We start from the raw sequence: 23,544 nt of genomic DNA on the forward strand, positions 1-23,544 counted from the left end.
CCATCACTTCATGGGAAATAGATGGGGAAACAGTGGCTGAATTTATTTTTGGGGCTCCAAAATCACTCCAGATGGTGGTTGTAGCCATGAAATTAAATGACGTTTGCTCCTTGGAAGTAAAGTTATGACCAATCTTGATAATATATTCAAAAGCAGAGACATTACTTTGCCAACAAAGGTCCATCTAGTCAAAACTATGGTTTTTCCAGTAGTCATGTATGGATGTGAGTGTTGGCCTGTAAAGAAAGCTGAGTGCCGAAAAATTGATGCTGTTGAACTGTGGTGTTGGAGAAGACTTTTGAGAGTCCTTTGGCCTGCAAGGAGATCCAACCAGTCAATCCTAAAGGAAATCAATCCTAAATATTCATTGGAAGGACTGATGCTGAAGCTGAAACTCCAATACTTTGGCCACCTGATGCAAAGAGCTGACTCATTGGAAAAAGACTGATGCTGGGAAAGATTGAAGGCTGGAGGAGAAGGGTATGACAGAGGATGAGGTGGTTGGATGGCATCACCGACTCAATGGACATGAGTTTGAGCAAGCTCCGTGAGTTGGTAAAGGACAGGGAAGCCTGGCTTGCTGCTGCAGTCCATGGGGTCACAAAGAGTCAGACACGACTGATCAGCTGAACTGAGGCTGGAGGCTGAAGCTCTCCATTGCCAGAATGCAAGATCCTGAGCAGACCTTTCTGATAGAAACTTCAGGATACCCCTAGAAGTGTGGGTATCCCTCCACCTCCTGGGAAGACTGGCCCAGACTCAAGAGACACTGTCTGCAAAGAGAGTGATGTGTTTTAATATATGGGGGATTGTTTGTGGTGTAGAATAAAGGCTCGAAGCTTAAGCCGAAGTCATGTCTGAGTGATTAGGGCACAGGATAGAGGAAGTGAATGCCTCCATCATGCCTCTGCAGCCCACCAAGCCTGCTCCTTGGGTCGGGGGGAGCCCAGTCTCAGAGGCCTGAACTTAGTTTCCTGTGATCCAAAAACTGGCGGAGATTAACAGAAGAGTCAAGAAATGAAAACAGTCCCGTGTTTACTACAGAATAAAGCAGCAGCTCATCCCTGCTATCTTAGACGAGTAAGCAAATAATCAGTGCAGGGAGTTTCTGTAATTCTAACATCTCTCTTTAACATCAGTTCAGTTCAGTCGCTCAGTCATGTCCAACTCTTTGCAACCCCATGAATTGCAGCAGGCCAGGCCTCCCTATCCATCACCAACTCCCAGAGTTCACTCAGACTCACGTCCATCGAGTTGGTGATGCCATCCAGCCATCTCATCCTCTCGTCCCCTTCTCCTCCTGCCCCCAATCCCTCCCAGCATCAGAGTCTTTTCCAATGAGTCAGCTCTTCACATGAGGTGGCCAAAGTATTGGAGTTTCAGCTTCAGCATCATTCCTTCCAAAGAAATCCCAGGGCTGATCTCCTTTAGAATGGACTGGTTGGATCTCCTTGAAGTCCAAGGGACTCTCAAGAGTCCCCACCAGTCTTCTCCAACACCACAGTTCAAAAGCATCAATTCTTCGGCGCTCAGCTTTCTTCACAGTCCAACTCTCACATCCATACATGACTACTGGCAAAACCATAGCCTTGACTAAACGGACCTTTGTTGGCAAAGTAATGTCTCTGCTTTTGAATATGCCATCTAGGTTGGTCATAACTTTCCTTCCAAGGAGTAAGTGTCTTTTAATTTCATGGCATATAATCACATAAATTATGGATTTCCTTGGCAGCCCAGACCATAAAGAATCTTGACTGTATTGCAGGAGACTTCCTAGGTCAGGAAGATCCATTTTGAATTTATTTTTGTGTATGGTATTAAGAGAACTTGCTAATTTCATTCTTTTACATGTAGCTGTCCGGTTTTCCCAGCACAACTTATTGAAGAGATTGTCTTTTCTCTATTGTATATTCTTGCCTCCTTTGTCATAGATTAATTGACCATAAGGGTAGGGGCTCATTTCTGGGTTTTCTGTCTTTTTCCATTGATATACATGTTTATTTTTGTGCCAGTTGTTGTTCAATCGCTAAGTCATGTCTGAAGCTTTGTGACCTCATAGACTGTAGCATGCCAGGCTCCTCTGTCCTCCACTATCTCCCCAAGTTTGCTCATATTTCATGTCCATTGGGTCAGTGATGCTATCTAACCATCTCATCCTCTGTTGTCCCTTTCTTGTATTGCCTTCAGTCTTTCCCAGCATCAGCGTTTTGTGCCAGTACCATACTGATTTCTAGTATAGTCTGAAGTCAGGGAGCCTGATTCCTCTACCTCCATTTTTCTTTCTCAGGATTGCTTTGGCTATTTGGGGTCTTTTGTGTTTACATAGAAACTGAAAAAAGTTTTTTTCTAGTTCTGTGAAAAACTCCATTGGTAATTTGATAGGGATTGCACTGAATCTGTAGATTGCCTTGGGTAGTATAGTCATTTTGACAATATTGATCCTTCTGATCCAAAAACATCATATATCTTTCCACCTATTTGTGTCATCTTCTGTTTCTTTCATAAGTGTCTAATATTAATAATTTTCAGAGTACAGGTCTTTTGTCTTCTTTGGTAGGTTATTATTTTTGATGTGATGGTAAATGGAATTGTTTCGTTAATTTCTCTTTCTGATCTCTCATTGTTAGTGTATAGGAAATTCTGCAAGATATTTCTGTGTGTTAATTTTGTATACTGCAACTTTACCTAATTCATTGAGCTCTAGTACTTTTCTGGTTGCATCTTTAGGATTTTCTATGTATAGCATCATGTTATCTGCAAACAGTGACGGTCTTACTACTTCTTTCCCAATTTGGGCTCCTTTTTATTTATTTATTTTTTCTTCTTGGATTGCCATGACTAGGACTCCCAAAACTATGTTGAATAAAAGTGGCAGCACTGAACATCCTTGCCTTGTGCCTGATCTTAGAGGGAATGCCTTTAGCTTTTCACCCTTGAGAATGATGTTAGCTGTGGGTTTGTTACAGAGGCCTTTATTATATTGAGGTAAATTCAGTCTATGCCCACTTTCTGGAGAGTTTTTTTTTTTTATCATAAATGGCTGTTAATTTTTTTAAAAATTTTGTCAGACACTTTTTCTGCTTCTATTGAGATGATAATTTTTATTCTTCAGTTTGTTAATGTGGTGTATCACACTGCATTATTACAGTGTGAAGAATTGCAGATATTGAAGAATTTTTGCATTCCTGGCATAAATCATGGTGTATGATCCTTTTAATATATTGTTGGATTTGGATTGCTAGTATTTTGTTGAAGATTTTCACATATGTGTTCATCAGTACTATTGGCCTGTAATTTTGTGTGTGAGGGGTGTGTGTGGGTGGGTGTGTGTGGTGTCTATGTCTGGTCTTGGTATCAGAGTGATGGTGGTCTCAGAATGAGCTTGGGAGTGTTCCTTCCTCTGGAATTTTTTGAAAGAGTTTCAGAAGGATAGGTGTTAACTTTTCTAAATGTTTGATAGAATTTGCCTAAAGATAATGGAAGTCATCTGCTCCTGGACTTTTGTTTGTTGGAAGTTTTTAAATCACTGTTTCAATTTCAGTACTTGTATTGGTCTGTTTATATTTTCTGTTTCTTCCTGGTTCAGTCTTGGAAGGTTGTACCTTTCTAAGAATTTTGTCCCTTTCTTCTAGGTTGTCTGTTGTATTGGCATATAGTTGTTTGTCATCGTCTCTTACGTACCTTTGTATTTCTGTAGTGTCTGTTGTGACATCTCCTTTTTCATTTCTAATTTTATTGATTTGAGCCCTCCTTTTTTTCTTGATTAGTCTGGCTAAAGATTTATCAATTTTGTTTATCTTTTCAAAGATCTAGCTTTTAGTTTTGTTGACCTTTTCTGTTGTTTTCTGTGTCTCTGATTCATTTATTTCTGCTCTGATCTTTATGATTTCTTGTACTAACATCAGGTTTTGTTTGTTCTTGTTTCTCTAGTTGCTTTAGGTGTGAGGTTAGGTTGTTTGAGATTTTTATTGTTTTCTGAGGTAAGACTGTATTGCTGTAAACTTCCCTCTTAGAACAGCTTTTGCTGCATCCCATAGGTTTTGAAATGTCATGTTAAACTGATAGTCATACAAGTTTAAAGAAAGAAAGAAGAAGAAAGCAAGTTGCTTCAGTCATGTCCAACTCTGCAATCCTATGGACTGTAGCCCATCAGGCTCCTCCATTCATGGGATTTTCCAGGCAGGAATACTAAAGCGGGTTGCCATTTCCTTCTCCAGGGGATCTTCCTGACCCAGGGATCGAACTCAAGTCTGCCACATTGTACCATCTTCGCCACCAGGGAATCCCCGTACAAGTTTAAACACAGTCTAAAGGAGCTAAATTTTTATACTCTCTTGCCAGCATTTTATGATTCTGATGTTGTGTTTTTTATCCTCATGCTTATCCTTTTAGTATTAATTATAGTTATAATAGATTTTGCAGGATTTTTGGATTGTTTTTAGTTTATGTACTGGCTTATTTAAGTGATCTTCAGTCCTTTTGTATATTTGCCTTTCCTGTCGTGATTTTCCCTGTCCTACAGATACTTGCTTCTTTTCTATCGGAGAAGACCTTTCAATATTCCTTTTAGTTTAGACTTAGTGTTGCTGTATTCTTTTAGTTTTTGCTTGTCTGAGAAATCATTTCTCTCTCCATCTATTCTAAATGATAATCTTGCTGGTGGAGTATCCCAGGTTACAGGATTTTCTCTTTCAGGACTTTGGCTATATCATGCCACTCCCTTCTGACCTGCACAGTTTCTGCAGAGAAATTAACCTTATGGGGGTTCCCTTGTAACTGACTGTTTTTCCCTTCCTGCCTTTAGAATCTTCTCTTTGTCTCTAACTTTTGCTGCTTTAATTATAATATGTCTTGATATAGATCTGTTTGTGTTCCTCTTGTTTGGGACCCTTGGTGCTTCCTGTACTTGAATATCTGCTTCCTTCTCTAGATTTCAGGAAGTTTCAGCCATAATTTCTTCAAATACATTTTTGATCCCCTTTCCTCTCTCTTCTCTTTCTGGAGCCCCTTTTATACATAGGTTGGCACTGTTTATATTATTCCATTAAGTCTTGTATGTTGCTTTTTTTTTTTGTCTTTCTGTCTGCTATTCTAGCCCAGATGGTAAAGAATCTGCCTGCAATGCAGGAGACCTGGGTTTGGTCCCTGGGTCAGAAAGATCTCCTGAAGAAGGGAATGGCAACCCACTCCAGTATTCTTGCCTAGAGAATTCCAGAGACAGACCAGGGGGTCACAAAGAGTTGGACACTACTGAGTGACTAACACACACTTGCTCCTGTTCTGATTGAGTAATTTCCGTTATCCCACCTTCCAAATCACTCGTTCATTCTTCGGTGGCACTTAGTCTGCTATTCATTGCTTCTGGATTGGCTTTCATCTTGGCAGTTGAATTAGCTAATTTTAATTGGTTCATCTTTGTAGTCTAGTTCCTTGTTCCAGTGTTGCATTTCTAATGATAATCTTTCTTAATTTCTTTACCATTTTTATAACTTCCTTTTTGAACTTGGAGCTTGGTCACTTGACCCCTTGATAAGTGAAGAGGTGTGATTGGTTTCGTAGTGTCTAGAGGCTGTGCTCCATGTAGGCTAGGGTTTCATCTTTCTTTGTGGTTGTCATTGCCTCGTTGGGTTCTGTCTGCTCCCCGGTTTTGGGAATAGAAGTCCTGAGGGTTGGGTCGGATAAGCCTCCATTGAGTGTATGCCCCTTCCCAAAGGAGGTGATTGCTGAAGCAGGTGTGCTCCTGTGGTCACAATGCACCTGTGCATCACTTGTGTAAGTATCCACAGTTCTTCTCAGAAGCAGCTCAAAGTCATATCCCTTTGCCCATTGTGTTTGTCCCAGATACAGTACACGGCTGTGGTGTGGAGTGGACTGGGGCTGAGGATGTGGACATTGTGGCTGCAGGAACTGAGGTGGCTGTGCTGCCGCCTTGGGACCTGGGCTGCCTCTGTGGCACACTTCTCCCTGGACCTGTCTGCTCCGCATCTGGCGCTGAGCTGCAGCGTGGGGTGGACGGAGCCCGAGCGCAGTCACTGGGAAACAAGTTGTGGCATATTCTTGACCATGGCCTGTGTACCCAAGGTTTAGCACTTAGCTGCTTCACACATTCTTGTGGCACTGCCTGGTGTGTACACACTAACAGTGCTCTTCACAGCTCTGCCAGCATCACATCCAGGCACCCTGGTCTGATTCTGTGTAGTGAGACGAAATCTTTGCCCTTATCTGATGCCAGGTTGTGGTATGGAGTGAGTGGGGACAGGGTGCTCACCCCTTCGGTTTGGAAAGTGCAGCAAGGCAGCAGCTGCCAGTGCAAGGCTCTCTCCACCCTGTCAACCAACTCATGTGCACCCCTCACAAGTAGAGTCTAGGTTCCTCCAGCCCTTTTCTCTGTCTCAGTGGATTTCCCAGCAGGCAAGGGGGCTTGTCTCCTTGTGCAGGACCCAGGACTGGGATGCCCTGATTGTGAGTCTGTCTGCTCCCTCCCCAGGGTAAGGGTCTGCACACGCAGCATTCTCTTCCTTACAGATCCCTCTCGGAGGCACAAGTCCTACCTGACTTGGTGCCCTTTTTATCTGTCTTACTGGGTTACATGAGGGTCTTTATTGCTGCTTTAGTTGTATAGGAGACCTTCTGCCAGTTTCCAGTTAGTTTTCTCTGAGAATTGTGCCACATGGAGGTTTTCTTAAATGTATTTGTTGGGAGGGGTGAGCACCTCATGGTCCTACTTTGTCATCTTGATCTCCCTCTGAAGTTCAAACTTTTAAGGTTTGTTTGATTTTTATATAAACTAAATGAAAGTGGTCATTATAGAGGACTTCACCTAACATAAGAATTTACCTTGACATTGCATTTTTTTTTTTTTTTTTTTTTTTGTCCGTGCTGTGTGGTGGCATGCAGGATCTTAGTTCCCTGACCAGGGATCCAAATCATGCCCCCTGCACTGGGAGCATAGTCTTAACCACTGGAATGCCAGAAAAGTCCACTTTGACGTTTCTTTAAATAATCAGTCCTTTAAATGCAACTATAATATGATTCAAATTTTAATTTTACTAAACATTATATTCTGGAAATACATCCTTATGTAAAATGAAGTATGCCTGTGTGAAGAGTTTCTATAATAAAGTCATTCATTTGCAAATGTACATGTATATGACCATCTTGATGTATACTTGATTTAAAAAATTTTTACACTGTTTTAGAGCACTCTCAAATATACATTAAAATATTTCTTCTAAATATTCACATGTCAGAGATATTCTGAAATTGAAGATAGGTTTTTATCTTTATTTGATCATTTTCACCACCATCCTAAAACAGATCTTCCTTTTTGAGATAACCACTGTTCTCAGTTTGGCATGTATCCTTCTAGACCTTTTTCTTTTCATTTGTATACATACCTATACCCATTCTTATAGAAAATTTATAGTACTATTTTGCAGACTTCTTCCCCCACATTTTTCTCTTTAAAATTTTGCCTATCTGTTGGAAGAAAGACAGTAACTCACTATTTTAGCTAACGTTTCTTGATTGCTACAGAAATTGAGGATTGTTTCCTATGCTTGACTATTTATATCTACCTTATTATGAATTGCCCATTCGTGATGATTCTTTGTTAACTTTGTTTACGTTGTTTCTGTTACTTAGAATTATTTTGATGGTAAGTTTATTGTTACTTATTTATGGCTCTTTATTTTTATATCTGTTTAAAAGCTACAAAGACCTTCTCTATGCCAAGATCATGAATACAATCTTCTAAATTTCCTCTAAGTCCTTTTACCTACTTGTTTGAATTTTTATATTTAATTTCTATATGAATTTACAAAATAGTGAGAGGTACAAATCTAATTTTATTTTCTAACTCATAAATAGCTACCTTGTCATTTTTGAGTCATACTGTAAATTAGACAAAATGTCGTCTGTTCACACAATGGAATGCTAGATGATTAATAACTGTTGGGTAAATGGATCCAAGTAAAAGTCCTGAGAAGTAGCAAGGGAAGGTAATATTATCCCTTATTTGCATGTAGTAAGATTTATGTTCAAAGAGGCTGCATTGGCCAACCAAAATCATATAAAAACAGAGTGGTAGAATAGAACTCAGTTTGTCTGACTCCTAGTCCAATTGGTATATCTGCTGCTGCTGCTGCTAAGTCGCTTCAGTCATGTCCAACTCTGTGTGACCCCATAGACGGCAGCCCACCAGGCTCCTCTGTCCACAGGATCCTCCAGGCAAGAATACTGAAGTGGGTTGCCATTGGTATATCTGCTGTCATACAAAAAATAGCCAAGAATTAAATCTAAAAACCCACATTTCAGAGGTGAAAGAGCAAAGGAGTCAGTGAGACAAAATGGAGAACCAAGTATGTGGAAAATAAAAGAAAACTAGGAAGTATAGCATCATTAAAAAAACAAGGGAACAGAGCTTAAAGAGGGATGATTATCAACATCACGTTGATGGTCCATAATTATCCCATAAAAAGATGGCCACTGCATTACCTACTTGGAACAACCCTATTGTACTTTATGCAAATATGTTCCTGGGGTTATATCACATAGTGACCCTGAAATGAGAATTGAGATCTTGTATCTCAGAGTTCACTAGCAAGCTCTGAGAATATAGTTCCAGTAGGTGGTCAGGAATTAAGGTCAATGTGTGTCTTTTAATGCATTAGACAAATGTTGCAGCCTCAGTTTGATTAAGTTTAAGAAGGCTTAGCCATAGACAGTTTGCTAGAAAAATCGTAAGAAACAAGTATTTTTAGAGTAGCAGTGAGAATTCAGCATAAATTAATAGTATATAAGGTCAACAGATATTTTCTAGCTATTATGAAAATTATTTTAAAATTTCATTAATCTTTTTTTAATGCCATGAAATATAACATTTTATAACAATATCCACAAGTATTCATAAATTAATGTTATTAGAAAAAATAGACTATGTAAAATAATTATAGGAATTGGGGTTTATCCTTCTTATCACTCATGATTGTATTTGAATCCTTTTTCAGCTGACTCTATTAGTGACCCATTTTTCCCCCGGACTACACAGATACTGTTGGAATATCAGCTAGGGAGATGGGTGCCACGTCTTCGTAAACCACGAGATTTATATGGTGTCTCGTCTTCTGGTCCGCTGAGCCCAACACGGTGGCCATACCACTGTGAGGTCATTGATGAAAAAATCGAACATATTGGTATGTTCTTAGCAAGTTTTGGGGATTCAAACATTGGCAGACTTACTGTGCCAAACTTGACTTCAGTAAAAACACTCTTGGTATTAAACAGTATGTTCCAGCAAAAATATAACACAAACCATGTATATAATTTTTAATTTTTTAGTAGTTACATTTAAAAAGATAAAGTGAAATCGACTTCAAAATATATTTTATTTATTCCAAATATATTTAAAATATTTTACATTTTTTAATGTGAAGTCTTTGAAATCTAGTCTATATTTATACTTACTTTTCAGTTCCATTTTTTCCACATCCTCGTCAACACTGTCTTTTGGTTTTTGGATAATAGCCATTGTCAACTTAAAAAAGTAGTCACAACCTAGAAGGTGAGAGTTATGTTTTATTTGGTGGGAAATTTTTAGGACTTCAAGCTGGGGAGACGGCATCTCTAGTAACCCTGAGATAGCTGTTCCAAGGGGGCAGGGGGAGGAGTCTGGTTATACAGAAGTTTGCAGCAAGGGGCAGGTAGTCTGAACATCAAAAGATTATTGTTAATTAAGGAAAACCAGATTATCTCAAGGAATTTAGTGCTTTTCTATGTATGGGCTTAGTGAAATCATTTTCATATTGAAATCTTTTTCTAAGTCTGGGCTTATTGAAATCATTCCTTTCATATGCATCTCAGCTATCTGGGGCCAGCATCCTACAATTTGATTACTCACATCCTTAGTTCCTTGCTGTGACATCGTTGTGTATTGATAGGGCAGAAAATACTCCATTTCTCCATACCATCCTAACATGTATAAGATGATGTCTCACTGTGGCTTTGATTTACAATTCTCTAAAGATTTTTGATGTTAACAATGCAATCTTTATCAAAATTTTACAATGGTATTTTTTAATAGAAATAATAAACAACTCTAAAAATTCAGATGGAACCACAAAAGGCCACAAATAGTCATATCAGTCTTGAGAAAGAAGAACAAAGCTGGAGACATCACACATTCTGATTTCAAAATATATTACCAAAAAACTACAGTAACAAAAACAGTATGTCACTGGCATAAGGACACAAATATAGGCCTATGGAACAGAATTGTTGTTTAGTCACTAAGTCATGTCCAACTCTTTGTGACCCCATGGACTATAGCCTGTCAGGCTCTTCTGTCCATGGGATTTCCCAGGTAAGAATACTGGAGTGGGTTGCCATTTCCTTCCTCCAGGGGATCTTCCCTACCCAGGGATCAAACTTGGGTCTCCGGCACTGGCAGGCAGATTCAGACTCCAGAAGTAAATCCACACATATATGCCAACTGATATTTAACAAGAGTGCCAAGAATCCACAATGGGGGAGAGATAGTCTGTTTAAAAATGTTGAGAAAATTGGACATCAACATGCAAAGGAATGAAATTGGGACTTTATCTTATAAAAAGTCAACTTAAAACAGACTAAAGACAAACTTAAGGTCTGAAACTGTAAAACTGCTAGAAAAAAAACAAGAGGGAAGCTTCATGACATTGTTCTTGGCAGTGATATCACGGGTATGACAGGAAAAACACAGGCAACAAAAGCAAAAAGAGACAAATGGAAATATACATCAAACTAAAAAGCTTCTGCACACAAAGGAAATAATCAAAATCATTAAAAGGCAGTTTGTGGAATGAGGAAAAATATTTGCAAAACATATTTGATAAGGGTTAATCCCTTGTGGCTCAACTGGTAAAGAACCTGCCTGCAATGTGGGAGACCTGGGTTTGATCCCTAGGTTGGGAAAGAGGCTACCCACTCCAGTATTCAGGCCTGGAGAATTCCATGCAAAGACTAGGACACAACTGAGTGACTTTCACATCACAAAATCTCTACAATATGTAAGAATTTCTGTAGCTCAATAAGAGAATAATAACCAGACTAAAAGATGGGCTAAGAATTTAAATAGACATACAAATGAATAATAAGTATATTTACTGACTTTTTATGTGAACTGTTTGATAAAAATACTTTGCCCATTTTGTTGTTGGTTGTACTTTTCCTTTTCTTCTTGGTCTGTAAATGCTACCTACATATTCAGGAGGTTGGCTTGCTGCTGCTGCTTCTGCTAAGTCGCTTCAGTTGTGTTCAACTCTGCAACCCCATAGACGGCAGCCCGCCAGGCTCCTACATTCAGGCAACAATACTGGAATGGGTTGGCTTACTATGTCATAGACCTGGCATTCTTTTCTTCTTAGTTTGTCACTTTATCATTCAGAAATTTTTAATTTTTATATAATCAGTATGTCTACTGTTTTTCTATGACTTCTGGGTTTTGAAATTTTCGTGTCTCTCTCAACACTTTTTTTGGTGGTTTTTTCACAGAGTGCCAGGCTAGGCTCCCTGTGTTATACAGCAACTTCTTACCAACTATCTGGGAAAGACTGAAGGCAGGAGAAGGGGATGACAGAGGATGAGATGGTTGGATGGCATCACTGACTCAATGCACATGAGTTTCAATAAGGTCCGGGAGTTGGTGATGGACAGGGAAGCTGGCTTGCTGTAATACATGGGGTCGCAAAGAGTTGGACACAACTGAGCAACTGAACTTAACTGAATGGCTAGTATATTTCAAAAACAATTCAGATTAATAGTCAGTGGGTGCCGGGGACCAGCCCCGGCTGATCCAGGGAATTCGAAGCGGGGACGGCGTCGGCGAAGATCAGGAAACAATTGCTTAATTAAACGTTAATTAAGGATATAAAGAGTAATAGAATGAGGATAGCTCAGTAGGAAAATTCAGTGGAGAAAAGAGGCTGAAATAAGGATAGCTCAGTGAGGAAATTCAGTGTAGAAAAGAGGCTGAATAATTCAGCCAGAAGGTAAGAGAAAGAACGACATGGTGAGACCAAGTTTCGGTGAACAAGGCCCGCACTTTATTTTCCAAAGTAGTTTTTATACCTTAAGTTATGCATAGAGGATAATGGGGGAAGGGGTAGAGTCATGCAGTAAGCCAGGCTTTCTTCCTGCAAACATATCATATGCAAAAGTTTAGGTGATTTGCATCATCTTCTGGCCCGGAGGCCTTTTTCTCTAAAGGTGATTATTCTCAAGTCAGGCGCCAGCCTCCAAAAAGCATTAGATAAAGTTGCATTCCTACAGAGCAAAGGTGTGGTGGGCTATAACAAGAAAAAGAATTAACTCAAGGGTCCCAGGTTACAAACATTAAAGCTATTACTTACACCAACTATATTAATCAATACACTGCCAGGGACACAGCAGGTAAGGGATATGGAAACTTAGCAGCAAACATTGGCTCAACAAGTGAAAATCCCTTCACCAATACAATTTCTAATCAATCTTTTAACTACTCAAAAGAATCTGTGTTTAGACAGTTTAGAACATCTCCTGCCTCTCACAGTTGGGAGGCTCTGAACAATCACATGTGGCCGGAAAAACCTATTCAGGCAGGCTAGAGGATTTCCAAAGGAGTTTGTAGGTTAAACACTGTCACACCCAGGAATTATTAACTGGAGCTGTAAGCTAACTCTTTTTTCAGAGAGGTCGTGGGGGACAGCCCCCCGTAAAGTCAGAGGTGTAGGTGAAAGCACAAAGCAGAAAGTAAGCAGACTCTGGCTTTGGGGGTAGATTGCTCGAGAATTTCCAGGGAGACTCCTGAGGCTTGATCCCGCCTTTGCGTATGCCAAGCCTCCTTCCTCATGACCTTTGCCAGAGGCGCTCGCTCCCCGCAAGTGGGATCTGGTTGTTATGGTTCCTGAGGTAATGGTTGTTAGGATGATGATAATGTGATGGGGTTTATTAGTACAGGAAGGGTATAAACCAACATTTTAGGGATGGGCCTAATGGCTCATTTAGCTGACTTTCCTATAGAATATGGTATTATGTGGTAGCAGAAAGAATTTTGAATTCTTAAGGGTAGGTTCAATTCCTATGATTCTAAAGGTAAGAGAATTTAAACCTCTATTTACTCTATCAAAGTTACTTTTATCAGACATACTTCTTATGTTTATGGAGGGATGCTTGGTATTGTAGAAGCCTGATATTATAATGGGTAATGAGACATGTCATATGATTTGGACTAGCGTTAGATGGCATCACGAACTCAGTGGACATCAGTTAGAGCAAATTCTGGGAGATATTGAAGGACAGGGAAGCCTGTTGTGCTGCAGTTCATGGGTTTGCAAAGAATTGGATACAACTTAGCAACTGAACAACAACAAGTGTTAGCAGTATGAAATTTTTTTTCCAGATTCATAGGAAAAGATTGTTAGTGATAGTGTTCTGATAATGAAGTTGGTTGTGTATAGATCTGGTATATAGGGCTATGGAGTGCTCCTAGCAACAGGATTATTGTGAAAATGTTTATTCTGATAATGTCTGCTTAAGAAAAATACAACAAATTTATCTGCTGCATATTCTACGTTGAAACCTGATAAAGTTCAGAGTTTTCTGTTAAGTCAAAAAAAAAAGCTCAGTTAGTTTCTGCTAGAGTAGAAATAAATCATATAGCTAGGGGTCATGATGGGAAGATTATTTGTAAATGTTCTTGTGTTGTGATGAGGGTTTTAAGGGTGAAAGATCTATTTATTAAGAGAACGTATAAAAGAATAATTCGGAGAAGGCAGTGGCAACCCACTCCAGTACTCTTGCCTGGAAAATCCCATGGACGGAGGAGCCTGGAAGGCTGCAGTCCAAGGGGTCACTGAGGGTCAGACACGACTGAGTGACTTCACTTTCACTTTTCACTTTCATGCATTGGAGAAGGAAATGGCAACCCACTCCAGTGTTCTTGCCTGGAAAATCCCAGGGACGGGGGAGCCTGGTGGGCTGCCGTCTCTGGCGTCGCACTAAAGTGACTTAGCAGCATAAAAGAATAATTACTAGTGTTACTTCATATGAAATTGTGCTGCTGCTCATCAGGTTCCGATTAAGTATTTTGAGTTGGAAGCCCATCCAGCTCATAAGGTGGAGTTTACAGCTAGGCTTGTTATAACTATATATAATACTCCTAGACTTATATTAATGAGGGGGGTAGGGTATAGCTAGGGGGATTCACATGATTAGGGTTAGAGTTAGGGCTAGGATTGGTACACATGGTGAATATGGAAATGGAGGGTGCAGCTGGTCATAGTGGTTCCTTAATGAATAAAATGACTGTTCAGCAGTGGGTTGTAATAGACCACATGGTCCTGTGATATTTGACTCTTTTTAGTTGCATATAACCTAAATTTTTCATTCAATTAATGTTAGGAATGCTATGACTGAAAGAAGAGGATAACAAGTATTAATATATTAATTATAAACATTTTGTTAGGGAGAAGATTTGAATCTCTGGCTTTAAGTTTTATACAATTTCTGGGTTCTGCCACCTTAACAAACCCTGGTCTTGGGTAGATGTTTTGTATCTGTTAAGTTGAGACTGTGTCATTAACTAGTTTTAACATAGTTTTTAAAGTAGACCTTATTTCTCTTGTTCTTTCATACTGGAAAGTGAAGTCGCTCAGTCGTGCCCGACTCTTAGCGACCCCATGGACTGCAGCCTACCAGGCTTCTCCGTCCATGGGATTTTCCAGGCAAGAGTACTGGAGTGGGGTGCCATTGCCTTCTTCTTCATACTGGAAGAAGTATATAATAGATAGAAACCAACCTGGATTACTTCAGTCTGAACTCAGAGATGACAGAGGATGAGATGGTTGGATGACATCACTGACTCAGTGGACATGAGTTTGAGCAAGCTCCGGGAGTTGATGATGGACAGGGAAGCCTGGCATGCTGCAGTCCATGGGGTCACAAAGAGTCGGACACGACTGAGCAACTGAACTGAACTCAGATCATGTAGGATTTTAGTTGTTGAACAAATGGACCTTTAATGGTGGTTACACCATTGGGGTGTCCTGATCCAACATCAAGGTTCTAAACCTAGTATTATTTATACTAGGTATATCAAGCCTGGCTGTAAACATCAAGGTCGATATGAACTCCAGAATAGGATTTTACTGTTATCCCTATGCTAACTTGTTCTGATGGTCAGTTTTTTACATCAGTAAGTCATAATATGTTTTGACTGGTAAGTCTAGACTTTAAACCCTTAGAGGCTTTTTTGTTCTCCAGGGTCACCACAACCAAAATTGTCCACCTATATAAATTTTTGTTATCTCTCGGTGGTTTAGTTATTTTTGTTGTTGTTGATAAAGCTCCATAAGACCTTCTCATCTTGTTTTGTTATTCCTCTTTCTTCACAGGAAGGTCAGTTTCACTGATTGAAACTAAGAGACGGTAAAACCCTCGTGTGGCCATTCATACACGTCCTTATTTAGAGAACAAATGATTATGCTACCTTGGCCTGGTCAGGATGTTAACAGTTGTCACTGGGCAGGCAGTGCCTCTAATACTGGTTATGCTAGAGGTGATGTTTGGTCAACAGGCAGGGTTTGTGTTTGCCAAGTTCCTTTTACTTTTTTAAAATCTTACCTTGGGTGCCTGCCTATATTGGATTAACAGTATATTTGACAAATAGTTTAATGTTGAGTTGTATTAATATTTCAGTTCAGTTCAGTCACTCAGTAGTGTCCGACTCTTTGAGACCCCATGAATTGCAGCACGCCAGGCCTCCCTGTCCATCACCATCTCCCGGAGTTCACTCAAACTCACGTCCATTGAGTCAGTGATGCCATCCAGCCATCTCATCCTCTCTCGTCCCCTTTTCCTCCTGCCCCCAATCCCTCCCAGCATCAGAGTCTTTTCCAGTGAGTCAACTCTTCACATGAGGTGGCCAAAGTACTGGAATTTCAGCTTTAACATCATTCCTTCCAAAGAAATCTCAGGGCTGATCTCCTTCAGAATGGACTGGTTGGATCTCCTTGTAGTCCAAGGGGCTCTCAAGAGTCTTCTACAACACCACAGTTTAAAAGCATCAATCTTCGGTGCTCAGCTTTTTCACAGTTCAACTCTCACATCCATACATGACTACTGGCAAAACCATAGCCTTGACTAGACGGACCTTTGTTGGCAAAGTAATGTCTCTGCTTTTCAATATGCTATCTAGATTGGTCATAACTTTCTTCCAAGGAGTAAGCGTCTTTTAATTTCATGGCTGCAATCACCATCTGCAGTGATTTTGGAGCCCCCAAAAATAAAGTCTGACACTGTTTCCACTGTTTCCCCATCTATTTCCCATGAAGTGATGGGACCAGATGCCATGATATTCGTTTTCTGAATATTGAGCTTTAAGCCAACTTTTTCACTCTCCTCTTTCACTTTCATCAAGAGGCTCTTGAGTTCCTCTTCACTTTCTGCCATAAGGGTGGTGTCATCTGTGTATCTGAGGTTATTGATATTTCTCCCTGCAATCTTGATTCCAGCTTGTGCTTCTTCCAGCCCAGCGTTTCTCATGATGTACTCTGCATATAAGTTAAATAAGCAGGGTGACAATATACAGCCTTGACGTACTCCTTTTCCTATTTGGAACCAGTCTGTTGTTCCATGTCCAGTTCTAACTGTTGCTTCCTGACCTGCATATAGGTTTCTCAAGAGGCAGGTCAGGTGGTCTGGTATTCCCATCTCTTTCAGAATTTTCCACAGTTTATTGTGATCCACACAGTCAAAGGCTTTGGCATAGTCAATAAAGCAGAAATAGATGTTTTTCTGGAACTCTCTTCCCTTTTCCATGATCCAGCAGATGTTGGCAATTTGATCTCTGGTTCCTCTGCCTTATCTAAAACCAGCTTGAACATCTGGAAGTTCACGGTTCACATATTGCTGAAGCCTGGCTTGGAGAATTTTGAGCATTACTTTACTAGCATGTGAGATGAGTGCAATTGTGCGGTAGTTTGAGCATTCTTTGTCATTGCCTTTCTTTCTGATGTAAACTTATGCAAGGAAAAATACTTCTTGTTACTAATATTAACATTGTTGCCTCTATTAGTTCATAGATTAGTCCAATATAAATCTAGGAGTTGATTTGCTTGTTACTGATTATTAACGTAAAATTATTTGTGAGCTTTAGTACTTTCTTAATTGCCAGCTGTTTTTGAACCAACTGTGGTGTTGCTTATTTTTACTCTCTAGATAAGTTTGTACCCATTTCTAAAAAGCTATACCATTTTAGACTAACATTTAAAAATACATTAAAACTTATAAAGGATTTTTAGTAATTTTAAAAGTTGAACTAAAATTCTTTTCCTGGACAACCAGCTGTCACCAGGCTTATTAGAATCTTCTCAGTACTTTGCTACATAGATGAGTTTGTTTTAATAAACGGTTCCTAAGTAGCTCATCTGGTTTTGGGATATTTAAGTTCTCTGTTAATGCTTGCTAGTTAAATCATTATGTGAAAGGTACAAGGGGTAAACTTTGTTTTTTTGTTAGTTTTTAGGCTTCTTTCATCACTCCCTAACTATTTTCTCTATAGTGCCAGAAGATATTAATTTTCTATCTCCTACACTTTGAATGTTGAATGAATATTTTAGTTTGCTTATACTAGTAGAATAGAGAAGGGTAGTAGGCTAGATTTAATTCAGAGTATTCATAAATTATGAAATGGCCTAGGTGTAAACTGGGTGCATTATTTTAACTATACTTTGAGTTATTCAAGCACACTTTCCAGTATGCTTTCTTTGTTATGCCTTCTCTCCTCTTATATAATTAGTATTTGCTATTAGATTATAGGAAATTATTACAATACTTGAGGAGGGTGATGGTTGGTGTGTGCATGCTTCATGGCCTTATTCAGTTTAAGTACTCTATTCTTAATTTACTACTAAATCCTCCTTTGGTTTTTTGCTTTCATAAAAAATGTTCTTTTGGTGAACATGAATTCTCAAAGTAGAAAATGTAGCTCATTTTTCCCAATTTTGTAAGTTACACCTTGGCCTAATGTTTTTATGTATAACAGTTAATGCTTACTTTTGCTCCTTTTTAGGGTTTGCTAAAGATAGTGGTATATAGTCTGCATTAGCCAGGGTTGGTGAGGTTTATCGGGCTTTATTGGTTATAGAACAGGCTCTTTTAGAGGAGTGAGAAGTGCCACCAAGTCATTTGAGTTTTGAGCTGCTGCTAGTAGTACTCTAGCATATAATTTTGTTCCTGTAATTATTTGGGTTTAGGACTAAGCATAGTGGGGTATCTAATCCCAATTTGGGTCTTAGCTGTTGTGTAATCAGGAAATAATAAAGTCACTTTCGTATTCTCTTTTTATTTTAGTTACAGCTTTTTATCGCTTAATTAAAACTGTATTTTATATTACTCTTTAATATGCTTTACACCATATTTCTGTTAATTTGGGTTAATCATTATGACCACAGTGGCTGGTATGAGATTTACCAGCCCTGTTAGTATAACTTAGTTGAACTTTTGTTTCTAGCTTAATTTTTATCACAGCTGCTTCCTATAGGGGTGTGGTTAAACAAGCTGTTGTGAGCTACTAATGTTAGTGTGCTTGATGCCTGCATTGTGTAATTTTATTAAAACTAATAGAAAGACTAGGACCAAACCTGTATGTTTATAGAGTTAGTGAACTCATCTTGGCAATTTCAGTGCCTTGCTTTCAGGCTTTAAGCTATATTAACATGTTGTAATATACTGAAATAACATGTATATTGTTTTTTATGTGATTTATGTTAGATTTAGTGTTAAAATTTTGACTAAAATTGTTGTCTAGGGATCTAGGAGATGTCTGTCTATATAAATGGCAAATATCTAAGTAGTTTATTGATACGATTGGGGTTTATTTTCTTGTTCTGTCTAATCTCAGTGGACATGAGTTTGAGCAAATTCTAGGAGATAGTGAAGGACAGGGAAGCCTGGTATGCTACTGTCCACGGGGTTGCAAAGAGTTGGACACGACTGAGTGACTGAACAACAGCAACAATCTTGGGTATTAAGTTGTCTTTGTTATTAGGTAGACGGCCAAGTTCTATGTATTTATATATTTTTGCCTTGTTTTGGGGATTTGGCAGGGCATTATGGGCATATAGAGCATGAGATTTAGTGGGGTGTAAGGGGGGTTTGTTAAACAGATCCATTACCTATTCACACGTTCATATGTGTGTATGTGTATGTGCACGTACGTGTATGTTTCTCTGCAATTATCTCTATGTCCTGTAACCACTGACTGAATAATACCTTATGGTTGATGATACTGGTAAATAATATTCAATTAAAGTCCAGCTACAGTTTTTTTTTTTTTTTTTTACTGTGTCAAGGCCACAGAAAGCCATAGCTGAGTCATACCTTCGCTTAAAAGTTCAGTCAGTTCAGTTCAGTTCAGTCGCTCGATCGTGTCCGACTCTTTGCGACCCCATGAATCACAGCACGCCAGGCCTCCCTGTCCATCACCAACTCCCAGAGTTCACTCAGACTCACGTCCATCGAGTCAGTGATGCCATCCAGCCATCTCATCCTCTGTCGTCCCCTTCTCCTCCTGCCCCAAATTCCTCCCAGCATCAGAGTCTTTTCCAGTGAGTCAACTCTTCGCACGAGGTGGCCAAAGTACTGGAGTTTCAGCTTTAGCATCATGCCTTCCAAAGAAATCTCAGGGCTGATCTACTTTAGAATGGACTGATTGGATCTCGTTGCAGTCCAAGGGACTCTAAAGAGTCTTCTCCAATACCACAGTTCAAAAGCATCGATTCTTCGGTTCTCAGCTTTCTTCACAGTCCAACTCTCACATCCATACATGACCACTGGAAAAACCATAGCCTTGACTAGACGGACCTTTGTTGGCAAAGTAATGTCTCTGCTTTTCAATATGCTATCTAGGTTGGTCATAACTTTCTTCCAAGGAGTAAGCGTCTTTTAATTTCATGGCTGCAGTCACCATCTGCCGTGATTTTGGAGCCCCCCAAAATAAAGTCTGACACTGTTTCCACTGTTTCCCCATCTATTTCCCATGAAGTGATGGGACCAGATGCCATGATATTCATTTTCTGAATATTGAGCTTTAAGCCAACTTTTTCACTCTCCTCTTTCACCTTCATCAAGAGGCTTTTAGTTCCTCTTCATTTTCTGCCATAAGGGTGGTGTCATCTGCGTATCTGAAGTTATTGATATTTTTCCCAGCAATCTTGATTCCAGCTTGTGCTTCTTCCAGCCCAGCATTTCTCATGATGTACTCTGCATATAAGTTAAATAAGCAGGGTGACAATATACAGCCTTGACATACTCCTGGGTCCTGAAATAAGACCCAGGTGCCTGATAAAGTTAATAGAAACCCATAAATTATGGACCTGGAGCAAGAAGAGGGACATCTTATTCCATTTATTTCAGAGTAAGTTGTAGCCATTCTTACATTTCACCTCTAAAGTTCAGTCTTTGTAATTCTTTTTTTATTTTGAGCTAAATTCTACATTCAATGAAATATACAAACCTAAGTATATCTGTCTGTGAATTTTAACAAATGCATACATCTGTGTAATCCAAACCCCTACCACAGTATACAACAATGTCATTGCAATCACTTGGAGAATTTAAATACTTAGGTTTGAATTTAACAAAACACCTTTAATACTTGTATGCTTAAAACTACACAATACTAATGAAAGGCATCAAAGAAGATGTCAATAAATCTCAAGAAATACACCATGATCATTGATTGGAAAACCCAATCTAGTAAAGGTGTCAGTTCTTCCCAAATTAATATACAGTTTCCAGGCAATTCCTGTCAAGACTTTTTGAAGATATAGACAGATTTATATGGAAAGGTAAAATAACTAGAATAGTTAGAATAATTTGAAAGGAAGTATAAAGTGGGAACAATCAGCTTACCTGATTTCAAGACCTTTTATGTAGCTACAGTGGTCACAGCCTTGTGGTATTAGTGAAGGGATATATGTATAGAGAGATTAGTGAAACAGAACAGAGACTAGATGCTTTTCCCTATAAGATCAAAGACAAGACAAGGATATCTGCTTTTGCCATTTATATACACATATTTGCAATGTGACTAAATTTGATACTTACCTTGCACCGTATTAAAAAAATTAATTCAAAATGGATGAGGAACTAAATGTAAGAGCCAAAACTATAAAGCTTTTAGAAAAAAAAAACATAGAGCTAAATCTTTATGATCTTGGATTTGGCAATGGATTCTTAGTTAGAAGATGAAAAGTATAAGCCACAGAAACAAGAAAAATGAATAAACTGGATTTTATCAAAACTTAAAACTTTCATTCTACAAAGGAAACTATCAAAAACAAAGAAGTACCTAAAGAATGGAAGAAAATATTTGCAAACAATTATATCTGATAAAGGACTTGTAAAGAACATACAGAACTCTCATAACTCACAGTAAAAGACAACCCAGTTTAAAAGTGGCAAGGGATCTGAACAGACATTTCTCTAAAGAAGAACACATGAAAAGATGTTCATCATCTTTAGTGACTTCAGTTCAGTTCAGTCGCTCAGTCGTGTTTGACTCTTGGAGACCCCATGAACTGCAGCACGCCAGGCCTCCCTGTCCATCACCAACTCCCAGAGTTCACTCAAACTCATGACCATTGAGTCGGTGATGCCATCCAGCCATCTCATCCTCTGTCGTCCCCTTCTCCTGCCCCCAATCCCTCCCAGCATCAGAGTCTTTTCCAATGAGTCAACACTTTGCATAAGGTGGCCAAAGTACTGGAGTTTCAGCTTTAGCATCAGTCCTTCCAAAGAACACCCAGGACTGATCTCCTTTAGAATGGACTGGTTGGATCTTCTTGCAGTCCAAGGGACTCTCAAGAGTCATCTCCAACACCACAGTTCAAAAGCATCAATTCTTCGGCACTCAGCTTTTTCACAGTCCAACTCTTACAGCCATACATGAACACTGGAAAAACCATAGCTTTGACTAGATGGACCTTTGTTGGCAAAGTAATGTCTCTGCTTTTCAATATGCTATCTAGGTTGGTCATAACTTTTCTTCCAAGGAGTAGGCATCTTTTAATTTCATGGCTGCAATCACCATCTGCAGTGATTTTGGAGCCCCCCAAAATAAAGTCTGACACTGTTTCCACTGTTTCCCCATCTATTTCCCATGAAGTGATGGGACCAGATGCCATGATATTCATTTTCTGAATATTGAGCTTTAAGCCAACTTTTTCACTCTCCTCTTTCACTTTCATCAAGAGGCTCTTGAGTTCCTCTTCACTTTCTGCCATAAGGGTGGTGTCATCTGTGTATCTGAGGTTATTGATATTTCTCCCCTCAATCTTGATTCCAGCTTGTGCTTCTTCCAACCCAGCGTTTCTCATGATGTACTCTGCATATAAGTTAAATAAGCAGGGTGACAATATACAGCCTTGACATACTCCTTTTCCTATTTGGAACCAGTCTGTTGTTCCATGTCCAGTTCTAACTGTTGCTTCCTGACCTGCATATAAGTTTCTCAAGAGGCAGGTCAGGTGGTCTGGTATTCCCATCTCTTTCAGAATTTTCCACAGTTTATTGTGATCCACACAGTCAAAGGCTTTGGCATAGTCAATAAAGCAGATATAGATGTTTTTCTGGAACTCTCTTCCTTTTTCCATGATCCAGCAGATGTTGGCAATTTGATCTCTGGTTTCTCTGCCTTATCTAAAACCAGCTTGAACATCTGGAAGTTCACGATTCACATATTGTTGAAGCCTGGCTTGGAGAATTTTGAGCATTACTTTACTAGCGTGTGAGATGAGTGCAGTTGTGCGGTAGTTTGAGCATTCTGTGGCATTGCCTTTCTTTGGGATTAGAATGAAAACTGACCTTTTCCAGTCCTGTGGCCACTGCTGAGTTTTTCAAATTTGCTGGCATGTTGACTGCAGCACTTTCACAGCATCATCTTTCAGGATTTGAAATAGCTCAACTGGAATTCCATCACCTACACTAGCTTTGTTCGTAGTAATGCTTCTAAGGCCCACTTGACTTCACATTCCAGGATGTCTGGCTCTAGGTGAGTGATCACACCATCGTGATTATCTTGGTCGTGAGGATATTTTTTGTACAGTTCTTCTGTATATTCTTGCTACCTCTTCTTAATATCTTTGCTTCTGTTAGTCACTAGGGCAGTGCAAATTAACATTACAATGAGATACCATTTACAGTCACTAGGCTGACTAAAATAAAAAACCAGATGACAAAGTTGATGAGAAATCAGAACCCTCAAATCTTATAGCTACTTTGGGAAAGTTTGGTAGTTCTCTCCAAAGTGTATCAGGGTTCCCATCTGACCCAGCAGTTCCACTCCTGTAATATACCTAAGAGAAATGAAAACATGTCCAAAAAAAAGTACATGAGTGTTAATATGCCAATATGACTCGTAATAGCCCAAGGTGGAAACAACCCAAATGTCCATCAGTGGATGAATGGATAAACAAAGTGTGGTATATCCACATGGGCTATTAATTGTACATAAAAAGAAAGGAAGTG

The 23,544-nt window shown here is 39.3% G+C and overlaps 1 protein-coding gene across 11 annotated transcripts in view; it reads left to right on the top strand.

Annotated features, from left to right (window-relative positions):
* AGBL3 (AGBL carboxypeptidase 3) overlaps positions 1-23,544 on the top strand; it is a 98,916-nt gene that overhangs the window by 8,571 nt on the left and 66,801 nt on the right. For 9 of the 11 annotated variants that reach the window (XR_009736041.1, XR_009736040.1, XM_061414758.1 and 6 more), the window contains exon 4: positions 9,009-9,194. The exons of 1 other annotated variant lie outside the window; for it this stretch is intronic. Coding sequence is in view for 7 of the 10 variants with exons in the window: in XM_061414758.1 (XP_061270742.1) it covers positions 9,009-9,194 (186 nt within the window). In the remaining 3 variants the exon portion in view is untranslated. The remainder of the gene's footprint in view (positions 1-9,008; positions 9,195-23,544) is intronic. One more of the 11 variants, XM_061414761.1, reaches the window with a different exon arrangement.

The sequence above is a fragment of the Bos javanicus genome, chromosome 4 (assembly GCF_032452875.1).
Source record: "Bos javanicus breed banteng chromosome 4, ARS-OSU_banteng_1.0, whole genome shotgun sequence".
Lineage (NCBI taxonomy): Eukaryota > Metazoa > Chordata > Mammalia > Artiodactyla > Bovidae > Bos > Bos javanicus.